The sequence below is a fragment of the Corapipo altera genome, unplaced genomic scaffold (genome assembly GCF_003945725.1).
Source record: "Corapipo altera isolate COAL_440 unplaced genomic scaffold, ASM394572v1 1b, whole genome shotgun sequence".
Lineage (NCBI taxonomy): Eukaryota > Metazoa > Chordata > Aves > Passeriformes > Pipridae > Corapipo > Corapipo altera.
The window spans coordinates 16,735,261-16,756,568 of NW_020884881.1; the positions used below are offsets into that span (position 1 = coordinate 16,735,261).

A 21,308-nucleotide genomic window follows, 5' to 3' on the forward strand; every position below is an offset into this window, starting at 1 on the left:
GTCACCTCACTCCCGCTGGGAGTTGCATTCCCATTGTTTATTCTGTATTGCTAATACTGAGTTCTGTAATGTTTAATTTCCCAAAGCTAGGATTTTTCTTCATCTCCCAAAAACTCTGTTTGTTACTCAAATTTTCTTTTTCTCACACAAACAGTGCAAAAGGAAATGGTATTTGGGGCAATTGTGATAGCAGAAAAACAGTCTAATATGCACCTGGGAAGAAAATGTCATGCCACTGACTTTTTTTCTGTTGCTGCTATTATAAAAACAAAAATAATATCTCAGCTCATATTTAACATTCCCTTCCCTAAAAGACTTGGATTTAGAGCCCATGTGAGGGTGCAGGTGGTAGTGTGGGGTGATGCTCTCAGTCACTCAGGGCTGGTCAAAAGTAAATGACCCACTCCTGTTCCAGCTGCATAAACCTTGGGTAACATTGGTAAAGTCACTCATATGAAAAGGCATCATCTAATTTAAAGCACTTTAGGGAGGTCTAAATTACAAATGCAGGCAGGTCAAGTACTCTTCTGTAGGCCCTGCAGAGAGACAGCATTGCTACTGCTAATTCACCTTCAGCTCATTCCTCTCTAGCCTATCTCTTCCATTTAACAACAGAGGATAACCAGCATGTGGAAACAGCTCCGTACTGCAAGCAGGAGGTGGACTATTTGTGAAGCACAGATGAGGATTTCCTAATTCATGGGATGCTCTAAAGGGCTCTGATATTATCTTGGCAAGGACCTCATGAGCAGGTTGATATCAAGCCTTCTGCACACCCATGGAATTTGACCTTTGCCCCCCAGCTATGATTTCTGGGTTCAGTCATTTGGGCATATGCCACTGCTGCACTACAGTCAACATACACAATTCAGCATTTTACTAATCCCTACACAGATACTCAACAGGCTGGTGCATGAGATTAAAGTCCATCACAGTCTTCCAGGAAAAACTGGAAGGACAAAGGCGTGGTTTTTTCAATAAAAACACTCAATTATTCAGTAGAGTATGTTACAGGAAAACGACTTCCACCCACAAATGTAAAACGATGCCCTCTGCCCTGAGGGTTTCACATAGCAGTGACTGCTGCTTACCAAGGGTGCCGTGCTGCTTGCTCACAGGTGTATCTTTTATTAGGGTCCTTCTCCATCAAATTGCGAATGAAGTCTTTAGCTGCACAAAAAGAGAGAATAAATGAAAGCAATAGAGTTGATGCCCAGTTCTGCTGATGGATGATCAACCAACAGGCTATCAAGTGCCACCTGGCCACAAGAAAATGGTCCTAGGCCACTTGTCATTTATTAATGTAGATATAACCAAAAGGACTTAGGACCAAATCCAAACTGTTTAGTATAGCAGATAAAAGCTGAAGGCATCTGCTCCTGAAGGTATATTTATGAGTAGGATGGATAATTCAGAGTCAGCAGAGTACAAGCCTGCCAGCTCCCAGCTCCCTGGTCGGCCACGTGCCCCTGATCATCTTAGTGGCCTGAATGTGGCCACATCGTTGCAGTTGCTGGTAAACCGAGTGGGAAAAGCAGGGAGGAGGTCAGATGCCACAGCAAGAGAAGCTTCACGTTGCTCACTCCAAGCAGTCACACACATGGACAGCTGTGAGGACATGTTGTGTATTTAAAAGGAATTTAGTGAGGCAAATGGACTCCCTTGAGCACAAGGCAGTGTGTTTTTAATCGACACTATAATGAAAGGAAGGGAGATTGCAGCATGGCATGCATCCAGTAGTGACAGGACAGTGTAGCTGAAGGAGCTACAGCAAAGCCAAATATGGCAGGAAAATCTTTGTGCTGATTTAGGTGCTGGACTTTCCCCCAAAAGGCAAAGGGGTCTGCCAGCAGACCTTCATATTTTCTCTGAAAACCCTTTTGGGCTTAAAAAACTTCTCATCACATATATTTTTAAGCAATCCTTCACAATGATATCTGGACTGCAGATGTAAGCAGCATGAAATGTTGCTCTCTGTGCAGATAAGAGCATATATAATAATCTCTATAATAAAAACAATTTTTATCTACCCTGCCTCAATCAGTAGTACTAATGAATCAGAAAACTGCATTTCTAGAGATATTTTTGCATGATGAAATATTCCTAGAATTCATTTCTTCTCCTGCATGAAATGGTAGATTTTTCCCTGGGTTGGAAAGAGTGAGGACACTGAGCTTGTGTGACCCCTTGGAGACCACACAGCATGTGAGTGGCACATGCAGGGTGCAATGCTGAATGTGTCCCTCCTGTCACCAGTGGACACTGATGCTGGCAGGCCATGAGCCATACTGCAGCCAGAAGCCTTTAGCCATATCTGCCTGTAACACGTTGGGGTATCTGCCCCTCTGCCAGACTGACCAGAGCAGGGACAGACGGGCACTGCGGGTTAAGTATCTTCTGCACTGGGTGGGTTGCTGGGTGAGCATATGTGAAGCTATCTGGATCCAACCCCATGGACAGTCCACTCAGTTTCTGGATCTGCTCATCCACCTCATTTGGAAGGCAATGATTTCCTGGTTTTTTTGCTGCACACGCTGCAGTCTCACTTTGGAGCTGCAGTGCAGTGTCAGTAACAGAGCCAAAACAGTTTGCCACCTTATTATTAATGACACTTAAACCATCTGCTTCTCATTTGTATTTGATTGAGAAATTAAACTGCTTTTTCTTCTTGGGACAGTCGTCTGACATCTTCATCTCCTGTTTCAGCTATGTTTTAGTGCTTTATGTGTGGCTGGACAAAATTGTACTTAATTTGCTCTTCTGCAGAAACAAATTCCCAGAACTATTTAAACTGAGAGAAATGCACATTCCCAATAGTCTTCAGTCAAAAGAAGCTCTGGACATGAAGAAAGGGACATTCTCACGCCCAGAGGAGGATATAAGCAATAGACATACATGCATGCATGGTTGTTGCAATTAAAGGAGCAGTAACTACTTACCAGACTCAGAGATGTCATCCCAGTATGGGGAGTCAAACTCATACTCTGCCTTAAGGATCTGCTCAAAGAGTTTGGAGTCATTTTCATCATAGAAAGGGGGATATCCACAGAGGCTGATGGTGAACAAGAAAAGAGAGATGTAATCATTGGACCCATCTTTGTCAAGAAGAAAGAGGGAAGGAGAAAAAGGAGAAACTCTTGTTTAAGACTTGACCCATTGAATTTTCAAGCAGGGAAGTGCTACCATGAAAGAAGTTTGTTCAGGGGTACATAAAGCCACTTCTGAAGACTGGTACTGTCCTGGACAAAGAGGAATTCTGCTTAGAAACCTGGTACTGTTGATCCCATGCTGACTGATGCAGATATCCTAGTCTCTCTCTGCATTCTTTTGTGTGTTTAACTAGACAAACAGTTTTATTACATAGACATGTCCCTTTCTTATACATGTGGTAGGAGGAGATTTCATGAGCTACACCTTACATCCACAGAGCCCCAACCCTCAGCACATCTGGCAGACCTGGTGTGCAAAGCAGGACAAAGAACCTTGCAGAGCTATCAGGCACAGGGTAGGATGCATCTGCAGGTTGTGCTGGGCTCTGCATCCCCAGGCACAGCGAGAAGGATGTCTAGGAGTCAGTCCCCCTCTGCAGCAGAGCCTGCAAGGGCTGGACATGGACCTGCTGCTGACACAGATACACTTAGAGCCTCTCCCTTTCTCACTTCTGCAAGTGATTTTGCTGAGCACGTCCGACTGCCTGCCTTGCCTAAGGCTAACAACAGTCCTGTCCTGTTTTTCAGTGTTTATAATCAGACTTCTCAACAAGCCTAAGCCCAGGACAAGCAGGACATTGAACATTATGTGCCTAGTTTGAGCTACAACACTCGGGGTGCACCCTCCCAGTGCTGCAGAGAGCAGGACAGTCACTGTGCTGAGACACGGCTCCTCTAGCCCTGCAGGCGTGGGAAAAGCACATCCAGCACTGCATTAAACCAAAGTAGTGATAAAACTCACTACAGTGTCAGAGATCTCTCACACCCAGCTGATGCTGCAGGCAGTAGTCTGTCCCTTTCTAAACAGACATGTCAGCAGAGATGTCCCTTCTTCAAGTTTTAATACCAAGGTTGCAAAATGCCAGATTTACCTCCAAGGCTGCTCCAAGGTTTTAGCAAACTCATCCTGCTCACAGTTAAACAGACCTTTCTGCCTCTATGGTCTATATAGAGATGATGAATTTTATCTCTTATCTCTAGTCCATGGTCTAAATTATTCTTACACATACTTTGTTGGTATTGAAATAATCTTTTCCCAGCAATTTTCTTAAACTCTGAGTCAATCAACCTCAATAAGGCATTTAATTGGAGAGAGCCAGCAATTATATAAACAGATTGAAGATCCAGCTCAGAAACTACACTGCAGCAACAAGAGAGCAAAAGGGGGGAACTGTAAAATTAAATACTTGAGTTATTTATAACCCAAGGCCAGCCAGCTGCCCTGGAGGTTATTTGAACCAACTCAACACTTCAGGGTGAAAGGAGCAATGTTTTGTTAGCTCTGAAGAGCCAGTGTGCTTGATAAATAATTTAAATACTGAGTGAGATGTTGATCTGCGTCACATCCATATTGACCCGGGAGAACTCTGATGAAATTTGCAGCACGATAATGAATCCACTGTGGTTCAGCTGAATCAGAAATCTCTCTCTTTATCTCGCAGAACAGATGAGCCAGTCCTCATTTGTGTCCCATTGAATGACTGCCTTTATCAAAAGCAAGTAAGATAACCTCATGCCAGACTAGTATGCTCCTTCAGAGCAGGACTGTGTACCTACTTCATCGGCACGTGCTTGTGTGTGGGGCTGGGTGAAGCAACTCCTGTGTGAAACCCTGTGGTAGAAGTGGTGTATTAGAAGGGCCATTAAAAATGCTGTATTTAGGAAAATGCCAAAAAGCCACTATGAATGGGGACGATGAAGGAAAAACATCTGGTAGCGTGAAAAAATTTAAATAACTTGTTTTAGTGTAATAATTATCGGTGCTTATATTCCAGAGTCCTGGGGGGGGGGGGATGCACACAAACTGATTTTCACTTTCCTCCTCTTTTGTCGCAGAATTACAGAATTATTAGTCTTTCCATATGCAGTCTTTCCTTAAACATCTCCATAGACAGTGACTACTCCACCCTCACAACTCTCAAGATTTGTGCGCCTTACTGAGAGGTGTGGAAATGATGGAGTTGACAGCATCAGCACTGCAGCTGTTAGGATGGGCTCTGGGGTAGAGATGCCCAGGTTGATGCAAAACAGCTCCTCCAAAGGCACTTGGAGCCATCACTCTGTCCCTCTTTCTTGGGAGGCTCGGGGGACTCAGTATAAGAAGCCTGGCAGTCCCTCATTAATTTCTTGCCCTCCTCAGCGCTTCCCGTAAACAAACCCAAACTGCTCTGATAAAGCATTTTAAGGCAAGCAGTCAGCAGTGTGCATGTTGAGGAACTGGCAGGCTGCTCTGGAGAGAGAAATAACTCTCTCTAAATGTGCACTGTACTAATTACCTTGGCAAAGGTACAAGAGCACAAGTTGGGACTGCTGTGATTTACACACACTCGTGGCAGCAAAATGTAGGAGTAAACTTCTGAGCAGCACAGAGCTGGAGGGCTATAACCCCTGCAAGAGGGAGCACAGAGATATGAACCCCAGCAAGGACCCCAGCACCTCCAGAGCCTTTCAGTCCAGCTCCTCCACTGCTCCTATGCATGGCTTGAGTATCTACACATTTGGGTCTACCTCCATGTCCAGGAGGTCCCTGCAGCCCATCACAGTGGTGGGTGCTGACAGGGGTGAAGCACAAGGAGAGACAGGGTCATGCAGGAGAGTACCAGGACTGCTGGGAGCTGGGCACAGGGCACAGCTTTTTGCTTGCCAGTGAGAGGTTGAGAAGTTTTAGTTGCTATTACAGGTCATGGTCAGGGACATCCCTCCAAACCAGCCCCTCATATGAGAGCAGGCTGAGTGCAGCGCAAGGGCTGATCCTGAATTGTCCAGGAATGGGATGAACCTCCTGCACAGGGGGTGCCAAGGATATTGCTCAGGTAGGCAAATCAATGAGGACCTGCACCAGAAAGAAGGTAAGAAGGGAGCAAGCTCTGTAGGTCAGAAGAGGTGGCATTTGGGAGGGGAACATCAGGGCATCCTGGCACAGGGGCAGGGTGAGAGCCAAAATATAGGCAGTCTTGCTGTCCTTTCTCTTAAAAACAGAGTTTAGGAAAACACAGAAGTTTTAATGTTACTTTAATATTTAACATTATTGGCTTTCCAGAAAGGGATGGGAAAGCCCTAGTAAATTAGCCTATCATACAATTTATAGCTTGAGGAAATATTCTTGGACTTTAAGCAATTGGGCCACTTTCCAAAGTCTATAATGAGTTTTTGGTTAGTTCTTACAGAATCAAAATCCCACCAACTTTGTTTCCATCTGCTGGGACATTCTGTGTGAAAAAACCGACCTCACTATCAGAGGTTCTACTGCTTTTCTTTAGATATGCAGAAATGCAAAAATAAACCCTCTGTCTTCGATGTGAAAAAAGTCCTACGCTGTCCTGGGGGAGTTTCAGGCAGATATAAGTTGTCATCATTTTCTTGCAGTTTCAACAAATAAAAGATTTTCAGAATTATTTAGCAACCTTATCACATCAGCAACAGATTTTCCCCTAAACTCCTACTTCCAGTCTTGCCTTAAAAATAATGGGATGCAGATAGGAAAAACCCAGGTGGATGTACAAAAGAAAGATATTGCCAGAAGTCATTTCTAGAAGCCATCATGAGAGCACAACAGCAGGAACATCTCCTCACCATGCAGAGAAAGCAAATCCCTGCAAGTTCTCTTTACATATTGAGGGTGATACTAAAGGCTAAATAACTCATTCACACAGTCAGTGCCCAGCCTGCAGCACAAGAGGCACCAAGGACCAAGACACACAAGCAATTTTATAGTTAGATTAGAGCAAAGAATTCAGTAAGTGCTCGAAGACCTGAGATGTATGGTGTGGGAAGTCATCCAAGTGCTATATATAGGGATAAACACATGTATTTTTTCTGTATATTTTGGGACTCTCATACTGTCTGACACTGGTGCCCTCACAAAGATGTGGACAAGGACATATTAACCTACAGAATCAAAGACAAATTAAGAGACAAGCGATGAGTAACAATCATTTGAGGCTGTCTTCCCAGTGTTTGTGTGAGTTATCCTGAATGATCCAACATGCCTTTGTACTTTGCCACCACTATTTGATCTTCCAGTATCAAACAAGTAAGTTATTCCTCAGTTTCTTGCTTAGGCTTGTGTGTGATGCCAAGCAGATGAGATGACCAGTTTTTCCCAATGTATGACTCCAGAGTGATGGTGGAAACTTCTTTTGGCATAATACACTTTGTACTGTCCCTGGTTAATTGTTCCATACAAACATCACTGATGATTCATGCACATCTACTTGAAAATCAAAAACAGGTTAGCAGCAAAGTGTGAAATTACGATCCAAGATCTATTTCCAGATACTTATTGTTTATGAACAACAATAACAAACCAATAATTCTCTTGTCCTAACAGTGAACAGAATCAGAAGAAAATTCAAGGCAAAATGTGCTCAGTCTAGTGCAGAAGAGACAGGAGGTGTTGCCTATGAATAACAAAGGGCTGAAGCATATCATTCTGTTGGCCTAGGTTCTTTTCCAGCTTTGAAACATGATTTTCTATTTTTTCCATAAATTAACTTAATCTCTTTATCAGGTATGCATGTAATCAGTATTTTAGTTTCATAAGCTTTTGCAACCCGTTACTCCAGCTGCTGGGAATCCAGTGAAGTCTCTTGCTCTTCTTAAGCTTCATATTTTTAAGCTGGACACATTATCAGAACTATTTTGTGATAAGTGGAAAGCTGAGCTCAACACTGAGGCTGTTTCCAATTCAGAAATACTGCAACTGGAATAACAGGAAATTTCAGGCTCTAAAATTAGTTTGTGTGAATAATGACATCTCATGCAAAAGAGGTTTTGATAAAAACTCTGCTGGTGCAGCCTCTGCAATCTGGCTGTCATTAACTAGAGGTATTAGAGACTGGCACTGAAACAAAGGTATTCTTTCCTAAGACATCCTTTGCCTTGCATATCACAGAAACAAATATTTCTCTAGAGCATTGGTGCCACAGAAACAGTTTGTTCTTCCAGTGTCATAAACTGAGGGCTCTCAAGTGAAACTAAGCTTGTGTCTGCAGGCACTCAAACCACTTGCAGTAATAATAGCTCACAGCATCTTTAATTTATGCCTGGCTTTGGTGTTAGATTCCCCTGAGTTTCCATCTTCTTAAACGACAAGTCTGTCCAGAGTGGCTGTTAGAATCTGTGGGAAAGGTGGGGAAGTGATGCAGGACATTGTGCTTGGATTGCCTGATGCAAAAATTGCGTCTCCAACTGCTTTAGGCATGAGCAAGTAGCTCCAACTGTGCTGAAAGTGAAGCTGGAAATGGTGTATCTGGATGGGTGCAGTGATATACTGGAATTATAACTCCTGCTCAGGGCAGGATTAACTACCAGCATTGCACCAAGGTGGCTGTACTGCTGGTGCTTGAGGCATCTCAGTGTCATTCCACACTGGGAGCTCACTGGCTCTGCCAGCTCTGGTGGTATGGCACTGCTGAGACAGCAAACCCAAGTGTTAAATCCATGTCCATCACTGGTGTTATCAGACAGTCCAGCAGGACTGCTTCCTTCCAACTTAGGGAAGGATCCTTTTCCTCTTTGATGTATCCCAGACAGCTACTCTTTTAAAAGACCACGTCTGCAACTTCTGGCTGTTCCCGGAAGCAAGGATGACATCCAGACCAAAACTAGGACATGTGAGATGTGGGCTGTGTTTCTAAGATCACATTGCACTCAACAGAGATGGAGTCAACAGAGACTGGAGAGTGATGCAAGCGTTCCATAAAGCAAATTAATCCATATTGTGAAAGCAGGGCTCTGAGTACAGAGCAGGGTGTGATCCAGTCACCTCAGCATGGGCATCTGGTGCTATTTGACATGGTCCATGGTCTCCCTCTTGGCTCCATCTGTCACTCCGCAAGGAAGGTCTCCACAGCACGTTGCATCTGCCAAATGCACGTGGCTGTTCTGGATGCCCCAGAGTGGCACTAAATGTGGAAGTTTAGGCAACTGAAGGGCACACCCTGGTGAAAGGACTGCTTGCAGTGACCCAGACTGGGTTGAGGTGCCCAGACAAAGAGTCCTGTGCCATCGTAGAAGCTGAAGTGCACAGCACCCCTGTCCTCAGCTGACAGGGATGTCACGGGACTATGGAGGGCTGGACTGTCCTGAAGCCACATCTTGAGACCAGGCAGGACACTGTATGTGACTGCAACAGCACTAAGCACCTACATCAGGAGAACCAAAGGGAGCCCTGAAATGCTGCTGTTACAGGAGCTGAAGGATGTAGCTCACATGCAGAAATACTGAAGGAGGTAGTTTGGTCCAGACCCAATCCCACCCAAGCTGTAACAGTCTGGCAAACACATTACCATTATCGTTCTGCAGCAAAGTGTTATTGCCATTCATTTGGACTGTGCACAGTACAAATCAAGTCCTTATTACCTGAAGCACAGAAACTCTGAAAAGGCTTCCTTGTCCTGCAAGCTGGAATTCATAGGGGTTCATTCTTACTGAGCTGATTTAAGCCTTCTGGGTTGGAATTCCCCGTACAGCAAACAGGGAATTTAAATTTGAGGAGTGTGCATGCCTTGCTTGACAAGCCAAGCACATGCTGATTTGGAAAACAGAGAAGGAAACAGAGCTGAACCTCGTAGAAAGAGCAGCCTTGCTCAGGAAGGGGGAAGGACTAGGGATGAGATTGAAATCTTCCACCTACTTAAGATGTGCTCAAAAACTGGGTGTGGAGGACATATCACCTAGCACTGTCTCACCCCTATTGCTCAGCAAGACATATAAAAGCAACAAGTGAAATAACAACAGGTCTGCCAGCAAAAAAGATCTTTGGTGCATGAGCCATTAATGCATGGAACTGAAAACTTGGAGATAAGCAGAGTCAGATTTATCTCTGGGCAACCACATGCAGCAGTTCACAGCCCTCCCATGGGCTGCCAGATGGACACACATTTTCATGGTGGATATCTGACAATAAACTGAACCCAGGCAGCAGCTGAGACTGGAAGTGAGGCAAAGTACTACTGTCTTCCACCTGCATCCTCCTTCTTCCCACTCACTAAAGCTGGTACTCAGCAAAGTACTAAAAAAGCAACAGAAAAGACTCTGTGTCCTGCTGACGTGGACTGAATACATTAAAAAAACCCAACCCCTAGGACTTCCATGCTCAGGTTTGTTTGTGAAAAATAGTAACTTTGGGTCAGCATGCACCATCCTCATCAAAAAGAGCACTAGGGCACGACATGTGAAGCAGCCTTTGAGGTATTTTGGCAAGTCTGTTGTCTTCCTCACTACTGCAGCATGTCCTATTGGGTTTTGCAATGAAGTCAGAATCAGCACTGTTGATTTTTGCTTTGTTTAGCAAAAGCTTTTTGCATCTTGCTATTGATGGCTGCTCCAAGATAAATCCATTCCCCTGTAAAATTTTGCACTCAATATGTTTTCAAATATTCATGTAGATTAGAAAGTCAGTCATAAAACTAATGTTTTCAGGCAGGACTTTGTTTTAAATAATTAAACACATGTGCAGATAAACAAAGCCTTCCTATACCATTTTAATATAAAAAACCTATTTTGGGTAGCATATAACATGCTCAAGACCAAATGCAAATGTAGGAAATGAACACTGCACAGAGTGGATAACACAGCAGTGAGGTATATCCTGGCAAAAATAGTTATACAACCCCATCAAAAAGTTATTCATGTTGACAAGCCATGAAACGTCTGCATAAGGAGAAAAGGAACAAAGCAGGAATGCTTCAATGCTGTGCCTCATTGGAGCTGCTTTTTCCTTCAGCATTGTATAACTGTGACAGTTTTGTAAAAGGGAAAAGTCGAAAAAAAGAGAAGGTATTGGTAATGTTGGCAGGAAAAGACATTTGTTTCTGTGGCAGTCAGTAGCCAAACAGCAGCTCTGTGCTCTCTTGACTGAAGGAACAGGGTTGTTGTGCTTTGTGTGGTCACCCCAATCTGTCCATGGCAAAAGCCCGATCTCCTCTCGAAGACCCAAATGAATAGCCTGTGGTTCAAGTCTCTCAGGCTGGGCACAAGAAACCTGTGCAGTTGTTATTTGAGTGACATGCACAGACCTACAGCCCCCACCCTCAAGCACAGCCTGCCCCGTCAAGAGAGATCCCCAAAAACTGGAGTCAGACAACGAGTCCTGTGTTTTCTTCGCAATCCAAATATGAGCAGTGATTTCATATACTCATGCACACAGATCTGGATTCAGACGATGGTGCCCAGTAATGTTACAAATGCCTTTTTCTGGACAGCACTAATGACCCCTGGTACCAGGGTATCCCTGTGACCACAATGGCCTGGACACCTCTCCAGTCCTTCCATGTGTTGTCACTGGAGCAGTGACTGGTGCACCTACTGCCATGGCTCAAGCACTGAAAGCATCTAAAGTACTGGCTGCCTCTTTCATGAAGACAAGTCTGGATATAAGGAAAAATCTTTTCCCCATGAGGACAGTCAAGCAGTGGAAGAGGTTGCCCACAGTCTCTGTCTTTGGAGGATTTTGAGAAACAACTGAATAAAGCCCTAGGTTCCCTAGTCTGACCTCAATGAAAGGGCTTCTCAAGGTTCCTTCCAATCTAAATTATCCTAGTAAGCCTTTACGAAGAAGGGTAGCAGGTAACAAATGAGGACAGGCACTACATCTCCATAAACATGAGTTCTGAGATCTATCCACCACTTTGGAGAATGCACAGAAGTCCTGGTCCTGCAGCTTTCTCAAGCAATCAATCACCCCTCCTTTGAGCAGTGATTAGTCCCATTAGAGGAGCAAATCTCAGCCAAGAATGCAGAGGCTTAATGGCTTGAGGGAAGAGCAATAGAACTGACAGGGTTCACTCTCCTGTGGGACCTGATGGTTGGACGAGATGAGAAAACGATCCCTCATTTTCAGTAAGAATTTCAATACTTTTGTATTATGTTTTGATGAGAATAACTCATTCCTATACATTAAAAGCTCTTTCCTCCTTATCTCTGTCTGTGCCCTCCCCAGGGAACAAAAAGCCATTAGGGTGATGCCATGAGAGAGGTGGCTTTTTGGGATATGCCTGCAGGCATGGTGCTATGCTGCATGGAAACAGCAAAATTTGTTTCCTGTCAAAGCTAATCTGAGCAGGGGACATAATAACTTCAACAATGTCACAATATGGGCAAGCCCACATCACTGCCTACAGTGTAGTTCAGGTGGGAGCACTGATTTTGGCATTTGAAGGGTACTGGTTCATTTCCTACCATTTGTGCCCAAATTTCAGCCCTTATGCAGCTGGGAGTTGTCCAGAGTTCATGTTATCCTGGGTCATAGGTGTCAGAGATTAACAGTTTGGCCCAGGCTAAGCGGGTAACTCTGGTGGGAGAGCATTCTGCAGGTCCCGAGGGGGACAATGACTGAAAATCCAACAGGTACTCACAGGATGTATGCGATGACCCCGATGGACCAGCAGTCCACAGCTTTGCTGTAGGGTTTCTGGGCAAGTACTTCAGGAGCTGAAAAACAAAAAGTCAAGCAAGCACATGTTCATCATCATCATCATCATCATCATCGTGGCTAGGCTTCACAAACATGTTATAAGAACAAATATTTGAGTACGGTCAAGAGGTAGGACCCTGAAGCTCCCCAAGACCTTGTTTTGCCCTCCACACACAGCCCTTGCATTTGTAAATGTCCTGAGGTTTTTGAAGCTCGTATTCTTACAAAGAAGGATGACTCCTAATGAGGAGAAAACTCCCCATTTTTTGTCTCTAGGCACAGAAAACACAACTAAGCACAGAAAATATGTGAGAGGCAGAGGGTCATCACCTCCCTGTTTAGGAGGAAAATGAGGTCAAGCCTTGCACGGGTGCAGAGATGTACATTCCCCCTGACAGCATCACAGCTTCACCACATCATGCTGCCAAACCAGAGAGTTCCAGAGGCAGCTCAGAAAGTGCAGCATGTCAGGGAGGAGATAAACTACATCTGCAGGAGAGGAAGGAGAGCAGTCACCATTTCTTCCAGCAGCTGCCTTTCAAAGCCTGCTGGACGTCAGAGAAAGCAGGAGTAATTTGTCCTTCTGCCTCTGGGAACAGAGACACATCAGAGGGAGAAATGGAAAGCAGCAGGAACTGGACACACGCAAAGGAACTGAGCCTTCTGCCTCTGTAGCTTTCAGCCACCATACTCTGAATTTTGCAAGAAGCAAGAGCCTGGGTATTTACTGGAAACTCTTTGTGAGTCTGCTTTCCTATCCAAGACTAGTGAGAGTTAGGTGTATTTTTGGAGGAATCCTGGAGTATTATGTTTTCCCTGTTGGGAGTTTGCTGTACAAATGCTTAAACCTAAATTTTAAAACCCTGTGACCCTAATCTGTTTCATGTAAAGAAGCTTTTGCTTTTTTTTTCAAAGCAAAATGTCCACAGTAATGCCAGAAATCACTGATTGTAGCATTCCTAAAGCAGACTTGCCACACTATGTTTTAAAAAGCACAGTATTTCCTCTGAGTAATTTGGAGTTCTAATGCTGGAAAAAAGTCATGAAGGGGCAAGTCCCAACAGAAATATTTCTTGAGGGTTACACCTTCCTCTCACAGGAGTCTTACCAACATCAAAGCTGTTAATTACTTGAAGAACACTAAAGAAAATTGGGAACCACATATAAGTGTTAAAACTTGAGCCTCACATTTAGTTGCTACCTATGTTCTGGTGTACTGGTAGGACTCTTCAAAGACTAAGCTTCTTAAGCTAGGCAAGCCAACAAAATCAAGGTCAAAACTGCCAGCAAGGAAAAGAACAGGAGGCAATAATGAGAAACAGAAGAGACTTTCTGGTGCTTTGGTGTGATAGCTTACAGAAGGCACTGAAGGAAGACAGTGCATGAGGCAGATAAGAGCATTCAGGTTGCTTTTCCACAAGCAGAAGAATGATGGAAAGGGTTAAATTCCAGTGGGGACACATTGTAAAAATGAAGAAAATTCAGGGGAATGTGGATACAAATATAGCTGGCAGCCAGACTATGAAGACTCTTGAAGATTTGGATATGCCAGATATGCCCCAATCTGCAGTACAGGTTAAATATTACCCCAATCTTCAAGTTATCCAGCAAATTGGGACCACTGCATGTATAAGGAATTAGAAGGATGGTTCTGTTCATACATTGTTAATCCTAATACACTGTTGTAATGTGTGAATACTCCAACACTTATCCACCACATGCCAAAGGAAGTTTCTTTCCACCGTACTAAGCATGAACAGCTCCGAACCTGACCTCAGGTGCTTGGTAGAAACTTGCACCCCAATACCTGAGCAGCCTCAGGAACCGCCTTCCAGGACATGGGCATGCTGCTGTAGTCCAAGATAAAGGTAAAAATACTTCTACTACAATAGGGGACAAAGCTATGGAAATACAGATGACCTCCAGAGTTGGTGCCCAAAATGTAACTCCTCTAGGTCAGGGTCTGTCTGTTGGCTCGGTGCTAGTTAGTCCATCAGGGGGGAGTTCGAAGGCAAACTCTGGATAAAAAAAAAAAAGCACTGTCATGCCACTGCCTCAAAGATAACCTGGCAAGTTGGGACAGTCTGGAAATGTTCATTTCCCGTGTATGAAACAGTCGTTCCCCAAAGTTGCTCAAGACAACTTTCCCAGACAATTCTTGTGTCCCTTAATCTGGCTCTTTCCTTTGTGATTCATCAAAACTTGCCTCCAAGTTTTCCTCTAAAAAGAATATGTTTTTCAAAATGTGCATCAAATAGGATTTGGGAGACTCAGTTTCCTATTTTGTTCCATCCCTTGTGACTGAATTTTGTGACAAAATATGAGGAAGAAGGGAGTTAATTTTCCCCTGTCCTTAGATTAGATGTCTTCCAACTCTCCAGCCCTTCCAAATTCCCAATATTTTATTCACATATCTCTTCTACCTTTGACTGTCTGCTCCTGTTTACACAATTTTCAAGACTGGTAAACATTATAGTCTCATAACTCCAAAAGAAAACATCATGCAAATGTCTCCTAAGCACCAGGGATCCTAGTGAGCTCCTGACATTATACAGATATGCCACATTAACACAGTAGAAAACAAATCTTAGATGAGGGGATGTGAACTATATAAAGATTCTCCCCCTTAAAACATCAAAGCTTTGTTGAGGCATTTCTCTCTGTTTTAAAGGAGTGAAGAGCACTGATAACACTTGTTGCTGTGGATGGTGGCTGTGAAGCAGGTAAGAACACCATTTGCTCAAAGCAAATGTGAGGCTATTACCCTCCCTTTGGTAAACCTTAATACAGAAAGGCAGGGGTGTTAAATACTTATTTTAAGGCCAAATGGCTGGGTTTGATTTTTTTTCCAATGAGCAGACATGTAACAGGAACAGGAGAAGATAGCTCAGCATCATCTGTCTCTGATACACGGAGAGACGGAAATATTTAATGAGCTGAAAAACAAGTCAGAGGAGCTCTTAGGAATGATGGTAGATCAGTGCCAAGAGGCAAAAGCAGGAGACACAATGAAAAAAATCCAAGATCTGACAGTGTTAAAGGATCAACACAGATGGCTGAGGAGACAAAACAGCAGTAAGGAGAAGGGGAAAGTCAAATCTCCCATTTCTGTTGCTGGGGAGATGCCAGCGGAGCAAAGGCTTCCAGTATCACACATCCCTAGGGAATCACTGAAGGCTCAAATGCTACACAGCAGTCATCCAGAGACAGGGAAATCAATGAAGGAAACCTGGACCCTTCCTCCATATCCAGGAACTGTGTTTCAGGCTGAATAACCATTATTGACAGCAACGTGTGCCAGGTATCAGGCAGGATAATGGTCCCAGGGCCTCATCGAATGTGTTTCCCAGGCCAGATGATCTGCTGTTTTACTATTAGGTTTGGGTTTTTTTTGTTTAGTTATGTTTTGCTTTTAATAAGAGAAAAAATTAAAGTGCTTGTTTCAAATGGAGGTTTTAAAAAAAAGGTACAGACCGGGAACATTTTGAATCCTTTCAGAACACTGTGCCATTACCCTCAGTGAGCTATTAGCTATGCTAATAAGCTCCCTAAAAATGCAGCTGCCTGGGTGCCAAAAACAGCAACCCATGTTCTTGCAAAGAGCTCAGGTGATGGGGATTGCTCTGATACTTTAAGCCTGTTGATCACACTGTACAAGTCATGAGGGTGCCTGTTCTTCAAAACAGCCTCTGCTTAAAAGTGGTTCTCCTTCACTCCCATGATGGTGCTACTCCCAGCAGATTTGGCTGTCCCACAAGAACTCAGTCTAATGTGTTTTTCTATGGTTTACATGGCATCCCACACATTGTATGGCAGAAGGAAGAAGGCCTTTGAACAAAGGTTAATGGCCTTGAAGTTCCCTGTAGGAGTGACAAATCACCTGTAAATGTGGGATGAATTGAAAGATCTAAATAGGGTTAAAATAACCAGAGCTGGGCTCACACTGGGCAGGGACATGGCTCAACTGACCAAGCAAACTGGCCTGGTGCAAGCCAGGACAAATAGTTCAGCTGGTAAATATTTATGTGCCAGTTTCCATCACGTAGGTGCTTTCTGCAAGTAAAGAAGGGGAAACATGAATGGCCTGCACAGGTACAGGATGGCCATGAAATCCAAGAGAGAAGGTGAGATATGGGCAGAGTTTATAAGGAACATTAAAGGGAAATGGTGCCAACCCCATCTGAAGCACCAGCTCAAGAAGATGGACAGAGAGGAGAGGAACAATCCAGCATTACTGAGAAGACGGTTGGAGGCACAAAGGGCCAACTCAGCCCCTCTTCTGAAGTCAAAGAGTGCAAGAGCACTGTGAGTTCCTCTGCTGTCCTACAGTCTCCTCACAGTGCAAACAGGCTGAGATGCATGAGGCAGCTTTACTGCAAAACCAGTGTTCTCCTCCTGCTGACTCCTGGGATGAAAACAACTCCTGTCCATTTTTCACACAGTCCTCAAGTGTTCGTTGTGTTCTGTTTGGCCGAGACACTGAAGTTTGAGGCTGTTTCTGAAGATCAGGGTTTCAGTGCAGTATTGCTGACTTCTTGTGCTCCTTGCTCTCCCTGTTTCATGTTGCTGAGTCAGATTTAGATATTTGTCATGGGACATAACTCAGGCACAATCACACAAAAGCAAACACAGTGTCAGGATATGGCAATGCAGCTGAGAAATCACTCTGTCACGTGCTTATGCCTGAGCAAACCCTGGTCAGAGTGGTTCCCATGCTTTATTTTTACTTTATTACTCATGTTACTGCCTAAACAGCTCCTGAGGTAACTTTTTTGTAATAAGAATATTCCAAAGGCTTATTGAGTTTTCAAACCTTTGACGCAAAGGATACCAAAGAGGTCAAAATTCAACACGGAAATCCATTGCTTACTTAAATGCTGTGGTCTTGAGCAGGGCTAAGAGAAACATGTGGCTTTAGTATGATCTGAAACTGGATTTCTGGCAGAGCTGAAAGTTGTGAAATGACCTTTCATAAAACCACTACAGAAAGTGAAACAGTGAGTGAGGCGGGGTGTACAGGGACCAACCACATATCCAGGGTCCAGCCCAATTTGTACAACAGGGAAGTACGTGAAAATAGTACATGAGGCTGGATTGGGACTCAGTGCAAGAATTTTAAATCTCAGTAGGATTAAGATATTAGCCAGTCACAAACACAACTCATAATTCAGACTTTCTGCAAAGGAGATCAGATTGCCTCAGACAGGCTTTCTAACTTTTTTTTCAAACTTTTCAATGATCCTAAGTGGCTTGCAAGTCTAAGTCCCATCTGCAGAAGTAACCAAAGCTTTTGAGGGACCAGATCTCATGGAAAGTCACTCAGTGAGACCTGATTCCCAAACAACCAAAATGTTTTTAAAGGAATTTTCTGAGTGACTAGAGTCACCTCCTGGTGAGTGCCCAACTGGACACACCTCAGGGATGGCTCATCTTCAGGTAGGTTGAAAAGTTCCTCCATCAAAATTGAGTTATTATAAATAGTTTCAAGCTGACCAGCCCAAATCTATGATGCTTAAAATGATAAATCACTAATGGCTTACTGAGGTCTTGCTGATAACCACACACATCACTCAGGGGTTTGAAAGCATCACTTATTCTCCAGTTCAGATGATGGGGTTGGATCCATGTAGGCCAGTCCACACACCTAATTTGCAATGAAATGAGCCACACAAGCCACCTCATCTTACCCAATTTATGTGCCATCTAAAAGCCGGGTGCCTAGTCCCAGCTCATCACCTAGACTCTTTCCATAAAAAATGGGGACAAGAGCAGTAAGCAGATAAGAAAATGGGGGACCTCCTTAGAAAAGGTTGTACTGTCAGATCTCCTCTGCAGTAACTAAACATGTAGATTGTCCTCTTATCAAAAGTGGCTTAACCAATTAGGTTAAATTATCCTAACCATCAGCTTTTAACCAGAGGACTAAAATCTCTGACAAAACTCCTGAAAAAATAAGATCTCAGACCTGGTAACAGTAATTTAATCTGTAAGGCAGAGCTTTAAAAGCTAAAGTGCTAATCCACTACTGGTCATGCACATTTTAGATATACTCTAATTTGATAAGTAGTACTTTGATATTCAGTAAGAAAACTGATATTTGTGAAAGAATTTAACTATAATTACACTTTTCCCTGTTCAATGAATTTCCAAACCACATAAACAGGGATTCAGTGTCTCAGATACTACTGCTCTTTGTAGATGAAACTAAGAAAAGTTGAGATAAAAACTGAAACACAAAGAGTTGAAAGTATATCCTAAACAGGGAGATAAGACAGAAAGGACAGGAGTTTACATACTTGCAAATACTTGGGTAGCAGACACGAGTTAAGATCAGGTCTGCTTCCAGGTCAGAAGCTTGTCTGACACTTTGCATAGTGGGATCTGACTGGATCTATTTGTGGAAATGAAGTATAAATAGGAGTGGATGCTAATGACTTCTTGACAGAGCTCTGGGTGCCTTTGACATGTGATATGCAAGTAATTCTTTTCCAATAATTTAAAAGCAAAGTGGTTAAACCGAGAAAATTAATCAATTACTAACCAAAATCTTAAACAATTGTGTGTTCTACATATCTTTAAAGAAAATCACCAGGAAATGCAATGTGAGTGATGGATCCCTAACTGTTATTTAACCCTAGGTAAAATATCCGGGGGGGAAAAAGCACAAAACACAAAAAGAGGTGGCAGACAGGACACTTCATGGGCCAGGACTGTGGCATTTGTCTACCCCAACCCAGCTGAGGACATGTATTCATATTGTGCCATTAGGAGGAAAGACTCTTACATTGATTTGAGGGCACTAGCAGGTGCTGCAAATTGGAAGGCAGGAAACCTTTTGGATGTGAATTGCTGACCACATATGCAGAAGCCATGTCATCAGGTGTGACACTGACGGAGAACCATTTGGGGGGATCACCACAGTGGCTGGCAACAAAAATGTTCTGTGCTTGGAAAATGTTGTTTGAGCCACCTATCACACTAAAAAAAGTACAGCACTAAAGAGGAGCTGCTTCCTGTCCAGAAAAAAAAAAAAAAAAGAAAAGAAATAGAACAAATATTTGAAGATGTTTGCTTTGTGAGAGAGAGGGGAAAGTCCTGTCAGCACTTCAGAATTAAGCGTCTGGGACCTCTTGAACCGTGATGAGTAAATCCTGTGTTCAGTAAGGTAACAACAGGCCTGGAGGCACTTGTGCAGCTATCAGCACCCAGACCATGAGTAATGAGAGCTCTCAAACATCTCTCAAAGCACTACAGTTTGTGTCACAGGCTCTGAGAGCTTCCTCTACAAAATAGTAAGTTTTCTTATGTAAATGGCTACGCTGAGAGGCCATATGAGATCACTCAGTGCCCAAGCACAGTCAAACTCCCTCATTTCCATCAGCACTTCAGCAAATTATATCTGAGTTTCTCTGTGTCTGAAGACTTATTCTAGTCAGTGCCCATTCCAGAACAAAATAAAACAAGTTTGTTAAGGAGAGAAGAACTGACAGCAAAAATTATGAAAATTGCTATATCAGCTCAATTCCTGCTACTGCTTAGAAGATTTCCAGTCTAGTGTGATTACACAAGACAGCTACCCAGGCTGTGCAGAGAGCATCCTGACTCATATGTCTTAAAATAAAACAATGATGGGCTGATGGCTTCATGATGGGAAAGAACAGAAATCTGTTCCTTTTCCTGATGTTATCAGGATAGACTGTGTCTGTGCAGCATGAATATTATACCCAGAAAAAGATACCTGGGACAAATCTGTATCTCTGTGTCATAACAGCACAATCTCATACCATGGTATCATTAGAACTATGGAAACAGGTGAGGTGCCAGCTGCTAAGCAAAAGGAGTCTCTGACTGCTGGAAAACATCCAGTCGTTCCTGCTGGAAAAATTTCAGACAAATCTATCCCTGTGGTAGCCATTTTCACTTTCATGGATTTCATGGATACCCCAGAGATTAATTTTACTGCCTCAGCTGATGATCAGGGGTTAGGGTAGGAGGCACAGGCTTGCTGGATGTCTGGTGCACAAAGTGAGCCTTTTAAAAAATTTTTGCTCAAGCAGACCCCACCATCACCTGCTGTATAATTCTCACATTCAGCTACTTCAGCTATTTTTAAAGAATGCTGGCAAACACCCTTCTCTAATCAGTAGCCTTGTACAATCACCAACAAATGGACAGAAGAACAAAGAATAAATGATAGGAAACAATTTTATAATGCCCAGAAAGGCCTGAGGATCTAAAGAGCTTTTGCATACTGTCATCTGAGTCAGTAACTTAACATGCCTGTGAGAGGATTACTGAACATATCTGAGTAAATGCAGATCTTTCATTTTACTGTCTTCTATCAGAGGAATCTGGAAAATGCTATCCTTTATGATTAAAGGAATACATTACATTAGGAAAAGCTGCTTGATTTTATAAGTTGCAGAATCAATAAGTTTGAGGCTATTCTTTATGTGCTCCTGATTTAGCTACAAGCAGTGTGTTTGAAAGGACTCATTTTGCAAAGGACTAAACACATGAAAGTTAATCCCACCAACCCAGAACAGGATCGCAACCCAAAGGGAAAGAACACACAAGACAAAGCACCATCAAGTTCTGAAATATATCAAATATCTGTAAAATCTTACGTGCAGCATGCAGCAGCACTAGAAAACATGTGTTATTTAATTTTCAATAAAATA

General features: G+C 43.2%; 1 protein-coding gene across 3 annotated transcripts in view; it reads right to left on the reverse strand.

The window, feature by feature from the left end:
• The window catches only part of CAMK1D (calcium/calmodulin dependent protein kinase ID), a 217,813-nt gene that overhangs the window by 19,644 nt on the left and 176,861 nt on the right, over window positions 1-21,308 (reverse strand). For all 3 annotated transcript variants that reach the window (XM_027639744.1, XM_027639743.1, XM_027639742.1), the window contains exons 6-8: window positions 12,569-12,644; window positions 2,940-3,052; window positions 1,092-1,170 (exon numbers count right to left, since the gene is read on the reverse strand). In XM_027639744.1, the coding sequence (XP_027495545.1) occupies window positions 1,092-1,170; window positions 2,940-3,052; window positions 12,569-12,644 (268 nt within the window). The remainder of the gene's footprint in view (window positions 1-1,091; window positions 1,171-2,939; window positions 3,053-12,568; window positions 12,645-21,308) is intronic.